The sequence below is a fragment of the Zootoca vivipara genome, chromosome 9, assembly GCF_963506605.1.
Source record: "Zootoca vivipara chromosome 9, rZooViv1.1, whole genome shotgun sequence".
In the NCBI taxonomy this organism is placed as follows: domain Eukaryota; kingdom Metazoa; phylum Chordata; class Lepidosauria; order Squamata; family Lacertidae; genus Zootoca; species Zootoca vivipara.
The window spans coordinates 75928468-75940725 of record NC_083284.1 but is presented as its reverse complement, the minus strand read 5'-3'; the positions used below and the strand labels follow the sequence as shown (position 1 = coordinate 75940725).

Below are 12258 nucleotides of genomic sequence, written 5' to 3'. Positions count from 1 at the left end.
AGGTAATTAAAGATCAGTTTCACAGTGTAATATTTCAATGCAAACAAAACAGTAAAAAAAAATTTTATTTGTATTTTTACACCACTGTTCATGAGAGGATCACAGGGTGGTTTACAGTACAAAAACACAAATTGCTTCCCACAGATTTTTTATTTAAAAAACTTGTACACTCCAAACCAAAATATTTGAACTTGTGCATCATATACAGCACCTTCATGGATCACTGCCTTGTCGTGGCGAAGGGGCTTGAATAACTCAGAGAAGCTATGAGCTACGCCGTGCATGCCACCCAAGATGGACAGGTCATAGTGGAGAGTTTTGACTAAACGTGATCCCCCTGGAGAAGGAACTGGCAAGCCACTCCAGTATCCCTGCCAAGAAAACTCTATGGAGTTATATACAACAGGCATATAAAAGTTATGACGCTGGAAGATGAGCCCCTCAGGTCGGAAAGTGTCTAACATGCTACTGAGGAAGAGTACAAGTACAAGTAGATTCAGAGCTGATGAAGCGGCTGGGCCAAAGCCGAAAGGTCGCTCAGTTGCGGATATGCCTGGAAGCGAAAGGAAAGTCCGATGCTGTAAAGAAAAATATTGCATAGGAACCTGGAATGTAAGAACCATGAATGAAGGTAAGCTGGATGTGGTCAAAAATGAGATGGCAAGAATAAATATTGACATCCTGGGCATCAACGAACTAAAATGGACAGGAATGGGCAAATTCAGTTTGGATGACCATCATATCTACTACTGTGGGCAAGAATTCTGTAAAAGAAATGGAGTGGCCCTCATAGTCAACAAAAGAGTGGCGAAACCCGTACTGGGATGCAATCTCGATCTCGATACGAATCCAAGGCAGACCTTTTAACATCACAGTAATCCAAGTTTATGCACCAACTACCGGTGCTGAAGAAAGTGAAATTAGCGAATTCTATGATGACTTACAACACCTTCTAGAAATTACACCAAAGAAGGATGTTCTTCTCATTATAGGGGATTGGAATGCTAAAGTAGGGAATCAAGAGATAAAAGGAATAATTGGTAAGTTTGGCCTTGGAGTTCAAAACAAAATGGGAGTGCCTGATCATCTCATCTGTCTCCTGAGAAATCTCTATGTGGGACAAGAAGCTACAGTTAGAACTGGACATGGAATAACTGATTGGTTCAAAATTGGGAAAGGAGTACGACAAGGCTGTATATTGTCTCCCTGCTTATTTAACTGATATGCAGAATTCATCATGCAAAAGGCTGGACTGGATGAATCCCAAACCGGAATTAAGATTGCCAGTAGAAATATCAACAACCTCAGATATGCTGATGACACAACCTTGATGGCAGAAAGTGAGGAGGAATTAAAGAACCTTTTAATGAGGGTGAAAGAGGAGAGCACAAAATACGGTCTGAAGCTCAACATCAAAAAAACCAAGATCATGGCCACTGGTCCCATCACCTCCTGGCAAATAGAAGGGGAAGAAATGGAGGCAGTGAGAGATTTTACTTTCTTGGGTTCCATGATCACTGCAGATGGTGACAGCAGTCACAAAATTAAAAGATTCCTGCTTCTTGGGAGAAAAGCAATGACAAACCTAGACAGCATCTTAAAAAGCAGAGACATCACCTTGCCAACAAAGGTCTGTATAATTAAAGCTATGGTTTTCCCAGTAGTGATGTATGGAAGTGAGAGCTGGACCATAAAGAAGGCTGATCGCTGAAGAATTGATGCTTTTGAATTATGGTGCTGGAGGAGACTCTTGAGAGTCCCATGGACTGCAAGAAGATCAAACCTATCCATTCTTAAGGAAATAAGCCCTGAGCGCTCACAGGAAGGACAGATCCTGAAGCTGAGGCTCCAATACTTTGGCCACCTCATGAGAAGAGAAGGCTCCCTGGAAAAGACCTTGATATTGGGAAAGATGGAGGGCACAAGGAGAAGGGGACGACAGAGGACGAGATGGTTGGACAGTGTTCTCGAAGCCACCAACATGAGTCTGACCAAACTGCGGGAGGCAGTCGAAGACAGGAGTGCCTGGCGTGATCTGGTCCATGGAGTCACGAAGAGTCGGACACGACTAAACAACAACAAATCATATACAGCCAACTCTCCTGCTGAAAAGTCACATTTTGCAATCTTTTCATTAAACGCAGCAGCTAATATTTCGTAGTCTCGGCAAGTATTTGCAGGCTCAGCAAGCCTTGGGATTATACTGTCAACCAACTGATATGTTTATTACTTTTTAATAAAAACTGTTTTACTTTGTTCATTTATACTGAAGTAAACATACTGAATGTGCATACTTTTGGAGTTGAGAAGGGAGGCCTCTTTATGTAGAAGAATTGGAGAGACTGCAGGCTGCTTTACAAACTACATGGTTGATCTGGTTACCTGCCACTTGCTCCCCACCCCCCTGCACCAGTGATGGGACCACTCCTCAAGAAATCGCTCTCTGGGGAGAGGAAAGGAGCACATAACAGATGGTACACATAAAGGACTGGTGGGCTCAGCCTGTGTATTTTAAATTGCAATTATACACCTCATGTTTTATTTCAAAATAAGATCAGCCCTTACCTGTGATTTTTGCTGGACTTTTCTGACAGAATCATGGAACTTTACTCTTGCTGACACCTTGCGTTTATTCTCTTCTGTTGCACTCAGTTCACTTTCATCTACCTGCACACACACATTGTTAATGATCTAATTTATTTATGCTACCAACATGCCCTTAATTATGAGCGGTAGAATGTGGGGAGGTGTGTATTTTAGGTGTTGTCACATGTCGGCCAACCAATATGTGGAAAATGATGGGGGGATCTAAATAAAATAAAATAAAATGTTTTTGTGCGTGCATATATACATGCATGGAACACAGGTGGCGCTGTGGGTTAAACTGCAGAGCCTAGAGCTTGCCGATCAGAAGGTTGATGGTTTGAATCCCCGCGACGGGGTGAGCTCCTGTTGCTCGGTCCCAGCTCCTGCAGCTTTCATTTGATTCCCTAAAACTTAGTGATCCTACTCAGTGTACAGAGTGTTACAGAGTTACTGTGTGCAATTTCTGCTAAACAGGGAATGGTTTACAAAAAAATAAGAGTAAGAACTGGTATAAGTCGTCAAAAAGGAATTAAATTAGCCTTCCGAATGTCAGACAACCCATCTTTCTTGTGAAACATTTTGATGTAATGAAGGGAAACAATGCAGGGATTCACAATCTGCTCACCTCATTCTCCAAACTAGTTTGTTCTTTCCTCTCTCTGAGGCTTTTCAGGGACCGCAGATGAAGACCTGAAGCTTCCTGCAGAAGAGCACTTTCTGCTTTAGACTAAACAAAGGGGAAAATCTTAGCTTTTATTAGTTATGCGCTGCTTTTTGTTAACAGTCTACAACCAGGAAGTACAAAAAACAGCTGGGCAGCTTACACAAAACTTCCACACAGAGCAGCTATTAGGGCAGATGAAGAAGAAGCTCCCGAATGCTACCCAGATGCTACTCCTGCAAACACAATGTCCTGGCTTCAAACCCCCACCAATTATTTCACCATGCAGCACAAAACCTCCAGATAAAAACCTGGCAAACCAAAGGCTTATATCGCCTAATAGACTTTTATAAAAAAAATAACAAACCTCTGTCAACACAAGAAATACAGGATAAACTAGAAGACACCCAAATACCCTGGTTAGCACAACACCAATTACAGTACATGCCCTCTTAAACAATCCAGCAGTAAAATCAGCAGCAACCAGGCCCCTGACAACCTTCGAAAACCTCCTCCTAATGACAAAGGGACATGGCAAAGGGATGGTATCTGCAATATATAAAATACTACAGTACTTCAAAATCCCACGAACCCCTAGACACAATCAAAAGACAATGAGAAGACAACATAGGCTATGAGATTGGGCCCACTCAATGGACCAGAATGTGGTCTAAACCCCCCTTTAAATCCATATCAGCAAAAAGGAAAGAACTCATTCTGAAAATCACCTACAGGTGGTACCTAACACTAAGAAAACTAGCGCTAAGACGCCCAGGAGCCTCACCAAAATGCTGGAGAGGATGCAGCTCAGGCACATATTTCTACATGTGGTGGGAGTGCCCCAAAATCCAACTATTCTGGACAACAACCATAAGAGAAAAATGTAAAATAACCCAGCAAACATTAGAAATAATGTTTGGATTCTTCCAATGCAGTTCAGGTTTGGAGTGTATATGGGGGTTAGTATGCCTTTTTTCACCCACACATAGCTTTGGTTGGATCATAGCACCTCTTTCCTCCCACTCAGTCCCTGCTCCCCATTCTGCAGACACAGGAGTTCATATCTTCAATGTGATTTACAATGGCATTCAATGTGGACTCTCCCCAGATGAGAGGAACAACTCTACTCTTTTCTTGACTCTATATCTATGTCCTCAAATCAGGAAGCTCACAGGTCTTTGGTCAGGCCTTTTGCAGGCCAAATTGCCAGGCGTTTGGAAACCATTGGTAGCTCTGCATGGCTAGGGAGTCTCCAAGTTTGTATTTGTATTGTAGCTAGATTAGCTGGTTCTGTCTATTACCTTTGTGATGTCTATTGTGTTTCAAATAATAGCCCTATACCTGCTTTTACTCATACATCCACATGTAGCAGCAGGAGAGGGACTGCAATTCTAGCCCCCTTCCATATTGAAGTCCCCATTGCTGCACCACACCTGACTGCCACAAGTTTGGCACAGAGTTGTAAAGAGGGAACCATTTGCACAAACAGCTGTTTGCATACAGGGGCTCCACATGAGCACACCACCCATGGGCGTGCTGCTTGTGTGAATGTATATATAAACAAGAAGCTGTTCATGCAAAGGATTCCCTCTTCAGATCTCTGCACTCAATGTACAAAGGTCAGAGGCAGCACAGCTGTAGGGATGGGCCTACTCCAGTTGCTACATGTGAACGCTTTATTTCCAAGTAAACATGTAGAGGGCTGTTGTTTCGAGTGCTTCACCATTGTTCATTAAATGTAGTGCAGTCAGGTATATTCTCTACGACAGGTGTCATATTGACAGGAGAAATTGTCTTTCTTTGAATTTGCAGCCACTTCTTCCTTGTTTTAGGGCAGCCCTGTTCCATTTCCAGACTGATAAGCACTAAACCACCAGAGCGTAGTCTCACCCGTGCAGCTTTCAGTTTCTCTCTCATTCGCTCTCTCATGGAAAATTCTGCAAAGCTTGTCCCCGAGGTGCAGGGAGCTGGAGGCAGGCCTATACAGGAGAGAGCAAGACCCATAAATTACAAAAGAATCTTCACACTGGAGATTAATCTGACACTGTGTTAAGAGAACTTTTCAAAACATTTACAGCATTTGTTAGAGTTAGAGAGGAATAAATTTTGAAAAAAAGACGCTGAAGGTTAAGAAAAAACATGTTTTATTATTGAAATCTTATAGTTTAGCAACCAAGGCCCTCAGGAAGACTGTACATTAACCAATCTAGCTGGTAGGTTCTGCTCTATCAAAACAGAGAATACAAACACTTAAGAACTTAAGAACTGCACTGCTGGATCAGACAACATCTATCCCAGTAAACTGATTCCAAATCACGCTACATCGGGGTGGGGAATCTTTTTCAGTCCACAGGCCACATCCCCATTAGAAAAATTTCCTGCTGGGAGGTTTACATGGCAGTGGTGGCCAGGGCCAGAGGCAAAATTGGGTAGGAATCGATTAACATGAACATTAACTTTGTACATCATGAGAATTGGCCTTTTCTGTGGTGGCTCCCCATTTGTGGAATACTCTCCCCAGAGAGGCTCGCCTGGCGCCATCATTACGTGTCTTTAGATGCCAGGTGAAAACATTCCTCTTGACCCAAGCCCTCAGCCATTTAAATCATCTATGGCCTGTTAAATGCCAGGGGGCGGGGACTGTTATTATGATTATGTTGTTATTATGCTGTGTATTATGTTTTTATCATTATGGGGCATACATTATGATCTTAACATTGTACTCTGGGACCTTTTGATAAATGCCTGCATGAAATGTATTCAAGGGCAGTGGGATCCTCAGGCCATTTTGTCATAGGCAGTGGGTGGGGAACCACTCTAACTTCTTTCCTCACGCTTTTCTGAAAGAATGTCTGTGTGCAACAATAATGTAAGGCAGTGTTCCTCAACCCCCAGGCCACGGACCAGTACCGGTCCGTGGATCAATTGGTACCAGGCCGCCCAAGGAACATTAAATATAAATTAAATCAAAACTATTAAATCAAAACAATCTAAATAAAATATAAACAATCAATGTCCCCCCCCCTCAGTGGGCCGCAGTAAAATTATCAAACGTTGACTGGTCCGCGGCAATAAAAAGGTTGGGGAGCACTGATGTAAGGAATACAAATGAAGAGAGTCTGTTCAGGGACAGTTTTCTTTACAGCAATAGTAACACTTGAAGCTAGGAAAGGAACAGGCCAACAATTCTCCTTTCATTAAAATAAAAACCAAGGACTACAATCAAGATTTGTATCTGACAGACTAAATACAGATACTGTTCCTTGTGTGTGAACTTGTGCAGACTCCTAAAAACCCCACGGGTCATAAAAATGTACTGAGGCAAGACCCCTGTGGCCCTCTTAACAAGAGCACTACAATAGAGAACGAACTCCACAATGTTTTCATCTTCCTGCATTTGTCATGGGAATAAATGTCAAATCTTTAACGTCGCCTACAACACCTTTTCCTCATTATTCACAGCTGTTTTCTATTCACTATTAGTCTGCTTGATTAGTGGATTAAAATACTGCCAGTGCCTTGGAATTAAAATGGTCGTTCTGAATCCAAGAGACCGCAAAGATTAAACAAAAGGGAAATGAAAGATTTTTGCCAAGGGATTTTAGCCTTTAAAAAGGCTAAGGAAACTGATGAACAATACTCAAAGGGTAAAGAAAGTATCTTGTTGCAATTGTTAGTCATTCTATGGATGTAATTTTAAATACACATTGTCAGATGGGGAATGAGGATAACAAAATAAATATTACACTGAGTGGCTCCTAGGGACATTGAGTAAGTTCTGGACATGCCACAATTCCTCCTCACCACCCCTCCACAAAAATAAAAGTTTTGAGAATAATCAGCATTTCAAGACTGTTTAAAAAATGGGAGACAGCAGACCCCCAACCTTCAAGAACAATTGTATTTAAGGGGGGGACCAAAATCAGAGTAAAAGCACTCATGAGAAGGCAGAGATCAGAATGCAGAGAGATTTAGTGAGGACATGTTGCATACTGAATACAGTGGTATCTCTACTTACGAATAACTCTACTTACGAATGTTTCTACTTACGAACGGAGCTCCGTCTGCCATCTTGGATGCAGTTTAGATTGGATTTTTTCTACTTACGAATTTTTAGATAGGGTTGCTTCGACTTACGAATTTTTTCTCCCAATGCATTCCTATGGGATTCGACTTACAATTTTTTTTGACTTACAAATGTGTATTCGGAACACATTAAATTTGTAAGTAGAGTTACAAGTTACATAGTGCTATCTTAAAAGGAACCTTCTCCTAGCTATGCACGTGATCTACTTTCAGGTAGAAAGCAGGGATTCCTAATCTCATGTAAGTCATCGCATCTGTGAGAATAGCAAATTAGCATTCTTGCCTGCACAGACACCAATGTGGGTTTCCGGAACAATTCATTTTAGCAAGGAAAATACATACTTAATAGACAGGATCAGAACACATCCAGCCCAATTGCATTGGAGCACACTGGTCTAGAGGGCAGGAACAATCTGGGTGGGAATATTTGTGGGTGGGGGCATATGCACAAAACCTAGGCCCTTGTGCATCATGTGGTCCCTTTCAACCTGTTATATTCTACTGTCCATTCTTGACCTACTCCTAAAATTCTAAACTACCTTCCATCTCCCTCCAAAGGAACTTCACCAAGGGCCAATTTCAGGCAAGCAGTGAATTTAACAAGGAATCAGGCAAGGGGCGGCCCAAGGGCCAGGGAAACAGAAGGTCATGATCAGAACTCTCCCCCTGAGGTTTCTAAACCAGAGCTCCAGAACCATGCCCTCAGCTTGGTTGTTGCCTCTTAGAGGTTTCTGCAGAGAGTCCTTCACACGTTGAGGGACCTACTCCTGCTCCTTTACTCCACAAGCAGAGCTGCTTCTGATGACAGCTGCCATCACTCCTGGGGCTAAGGGGTTGTTCTGCCCCTGCTTCAGACGCTCAGCTCCCTTTCTGCAGGGAGGGTCCTTCTGAGGGTCATGGCTGCTCCTTGGTTGTTGTTCTGGGCTGTTCCTAAGTTTCTGGAGGGACTCTAGATCATCCTGAGACTGAGCCTCACAGCAGAAGTCATCTGACAAGGGTATGGGAACAATCCACTTCCCCACTCCCCATTAGACCTTGAGCTGAAGGGAAGCGAGTTGCTTCTTTTTAGCCTTGCTGTCATTTGGTCCACTAAGGGCTTGCATCTGCACTCTGCTCAGTGTGATAGAATCATGGCGCAAGCACAAGAGCACAGCCCTTAAGCTTCCTGTTCTGTTTTCCCACCTCACTTTCTTTCACACCTTGGTATGCAGCACCACACACCCCTGTCCGTAGGGAGCTCAGTTGAACTGCCACAATGGACAGCACAGGGACATTGACAAGGAATGATGATTGCATTTATTCCAGTGACTTAACACTGGTAGTGAAGGCAGGCTTTTGAATTATGCAGGGCTCTGCATAATGTTGAACAGCTCAAACCACCCAGTTATCAAAGATACAGTGGTATCTCGACATCTGAATGACTCGACTTCCGAAGGTTTCGACTTATGAAGTCGGCAAACCTGGAAGTCTTTTCGCTGCGCGCACAGTCGGCACATGTGCAGAAGCGCAAAATCGCGCTTGTGCAAAACGGACGCTTTTACAACCGAAGGATTCTACTTACGAAGTCAGCGCCGCGGAACAGATCGCCTTCGTAAGTCGAGGTACCACTGTATAAACGAAGTAACTAACTTAAGGCAGCTTTTTATAGTATATTAAAAATAGATAGATAAATTAATAGAACTATGACAATATTAGGTAAATGGAATGTCCATTCTCTCTATAAGTAACCTATGCTGGGGGGAATAAAGAAGGATGAGCTGACATGACATGCCCTGTTTGTGAACTTCTCAGAGGCACTTGGGAAACCACTGCTTGACACAAAACACTGAGCTAACTTGGGCTTCAGTCTGATACGGCCGGTGGCTCTTAACCTAGAATGAACATAAGCCACACTCAACTGAATTTTGGGCTATTTCATATGGAGGTGGGAACAGCTGTATTATTTAGTTCCCTCTGCTACAGAATATTTAAATATTTGAAAAGGCTTTGCAGAGTCCAGCTCAACTACCCAGCACTATAAACACCTGTCACACAATTACATTACAATTTAGAAAGCTCTCTGCCCTGTATTTTAGATAAGAAACATGCAATAGGAAGTAACTGCTACCAATTTCATCTTATGAAAAGGATTTTAGTCCTTGTGGAAAAGCTTGAAAGAGTGCAATTTTATTACTTACAAAAGTAGCAAAACAAAATGCACACACATAAAATACAGTCGTATGTTGTTTTGCGACCGGGATCCATTCTGGAACCCCGGTCACTAACCGAAAAGGACCCAGGGCAAAGCGCCACGTCTGTGCAAGCGCAGAGCAGTTTGCGTTTCTGCGCAAAGCCCGATTTAGCGCTTCTGTGCATGCACGAGCGGCAAACACGGAAGTAACCCATTCCGGTACTTCCGAGTTTGCCATGGAAGTTCGTCAGAATGGACGCTAGACAAGGCAAATGTTCTTGGAAGTATTACTGTAGTTATTTTCATATTCCTTTTTGAGCTAGCTGATTTTTAGTCACAAAGTAGCTAAAGTGTATGGTTAATTTCTGCTGAGCCAACAGAACTGCTTCCCCCCTCGTACTGGCAGGCAAATGTGAGGCCCACTCCTGCAGATGAGTCAAGGGAAGGACAGGCCCATCTCCACCCCTCAGTCCCAAATGACTGGAGCACTTACTGCGTGGTGACGGGTCACTGGTAGCTGCCATAGTGTGTCCCTCTCACTGGGCCTCCTATCTCTTAGGCACTGCTTGTCTTCTCCCTGTAGCTTACAAGTCAGATTGGGAAAGAAGAGAGGGAGGAGAGAAGGAGTGAGCGTGAGAAAGGGTTAGTGAATGGCAACAGAGATCCCATTGCTAAGCAACAATGAGTGGCTTCTTGGTGACCCAGGTGGAAGATGGCTTTCCCAATGACGCAAGAAATAAATGTGTGTGTGGCTGCTTTCACTAGTGCACACACATCCACGCACCACTCATTCCTGGAGCATCTCACTTGAACACTTCATTCTATGTACGTGAACGAGCAGCAAGTGGCTGAGCTTGCCAGAGAGTGTTCTCCAGTTCCTTATCTAAATGACTTTAGCATCACTTGCAGAACAAGGCACATTCAATGCCAGTGCCACCATAAAACCAGCTTGCTCCAAAGAAGCTTCTCAGCATAATCAGATATGCTTGTATCTCCATGACTACATTTTGATATAACAGCTATGGTTTATCATTACATATACAAGCAGTGGGCTTATCAGATGTTCTTCCATTCTCCTAAACTGCAATTAATCATAAACCATGGTTAGAAGATGGCTGCAATAAACCATAGTTAGAGTAACTAGAGTTTAGGGCTCAGGTTGAGACATTTATGCTAAACTGCAGCTAGTTGGCATAAACCAGGGAACAGATTGGGGGTGTGTGTCTTTGAAATAATCCTTTGGAACAACTTTATAACAGAGGCACAATGTGGTTAATCTCGAATTTCAGAAGGGTCACTGTGCACAAGAACCAACTCCTAGTTGATGGGCATTGTCATTCAAATGGTGTGCGTGCACCGCGTCATGTATCGATTATGCGGGGCAGGGCTGACTTCCCTCCCCCAAAGTATTTTATTCAAGTTGGCGCCCCTGTGCCTATGTTCGCATGTTGGAACATGAATGACCGGAAACACCCTCGCCGATTACTGCTGGTGTGTGAGACGCTATTCGCATGTTGGGGTTTGGCGCAGAAATGCCACCCCCGGCCGGCCTCCTTCTACGGCCGGTCTCGGTCTCTTCGCCCCACCCAGGAAGGAAGGCGTCCCGTCCCCACGGAGAAACGCACTCCATGCATCTGAGAAAGCGGCTTCCCGAGGCGGCTGCGCTCAGCTTGCAAGCCCTTCTTCTCCTCTCCGTTTTTGGCACATACCTTGGACACCTCTTTCCCCTGCCAACGTGCGGCGGAAGCGTCATTTCTGACGGCCCCCGTGGGCCGCGCCAGACCGGAGGAAGCGCGCGCCCGGCTCCATGGCGCGGCCCGCCGTTCCCCCGGAGACCGCGGGGCGGGCCGGAGACGGCTTCCCTCCTGCGGCGGCTGCGCGCTTCGACGCCAGAGGCGGGTCTCCAGCGCGCCCCTCCCACCGCCCAGCCGCCCCCACCCGGTCGGCGGCCGCGCGCGGGAGGCTCCCCGGTGGGCTCGGGGCCCCGTTCGCGGGGTCTTCGGCGCCTGGCCAGCGCGCCGCCCACAGTCTCGCTCGCCGGGGGTGTCTCCGTCGCCCAGAGACGCACCCAGAATCTCCCGTCGCAGAGGGACTATGAAGGGGGGTAGAAATGCAAGGGGGGAAACGAAGGCAGATGCCTCCGGGCGTGTAGGTCGCCGGGGTTTTCAGATATCTGCCCCTGGCATTGGGGCGGGAGCTGCCCTTTGAAATCATATGAAATCGGGTGCAAACTTTAATAATAAGAATACGAATAAGAATGATGACGATGATGAAGAATTTATACCCCGCCCATCTGGCTGGGTTCCCCCAGCCACTCTGGGTGGCTCCCAACAGAATATTGAAAGCAAATATATACCGGTATATATAGGGGGCAGGTAAGCCCCACAGTTGATCACAAGATGCAGCTCATCCACACCATTTGAATGGCAATGTCCATCAACTTGGGGGGAGGCTCACATAATTTATTGGGGGGCCAAATACCCCTAGTTGGCGCCTATGCATGAAATCACATGAAGGGACAGGCTGCTTTAACTTGGCTGGCAGCAGTCTTTGCACTCTGCAGTCCTCTGGGATCCTCCTGTTTCACATACCCTGTGGACTCCAGAATCATAGAATTGTGGAGTTGGAAGGAGGGTCATCTAGTCCAACCCCCTGCAATGCAGGACTTAACGGAGAAAACCAACATTTGACAGTGGCAGCGACTGGGCACAAGTGAGTCAGCCTTGTTCCTTCAGCCCTGTCCAAACAAAGCCCA

General features: G+C 45.0%; 1 protein-coding gene across 5 annotated transcripts in view; it reads right to left on the bottom strand.

Annotated features, from left to right (window-relative positions):
• CC2D2A (coiled-coil and C2 domain containing 2A) overlaps window positions 1-11365 on the bottom strand; it is a 56312-nt gene extending 44947 nt beyond the window's left edge. For 4 of the 5 annotated variants that reach the window (XR_009558205.1, XM_060279079.1, XM_060279081.1 and 1 more), the window contains exons 1-5: window positions 11213-11365; window positions 9997-10086; window positions 5138-5226; window positions 3212-3313; window positions 2566-2667 (exon numbers count right to left, since the gene is read on the bottom strand). Coding sequence is in view for 4 of the 5 variants with exons in the window: in XM_060279079.1 (XP_060135062.1) it covers window positions 2566-2667; window positions 3212-3313; window positions 5138-5226; window positions 9997-10027 (324 nt within the window). In the remaining variant the exon portion in view is untranslated. The remainder of the gene's footprint in view (window positions 1-2565; window positions 2668-3211; window positions 3314-5137; window positions 5227-9996; window positions 10087-11212) is intronic. The other variant, XM_060279080.1, reaches the window with a different exon arrangement.
• Window positions 11366-12258: the final 893 nt, after the last annotated feature.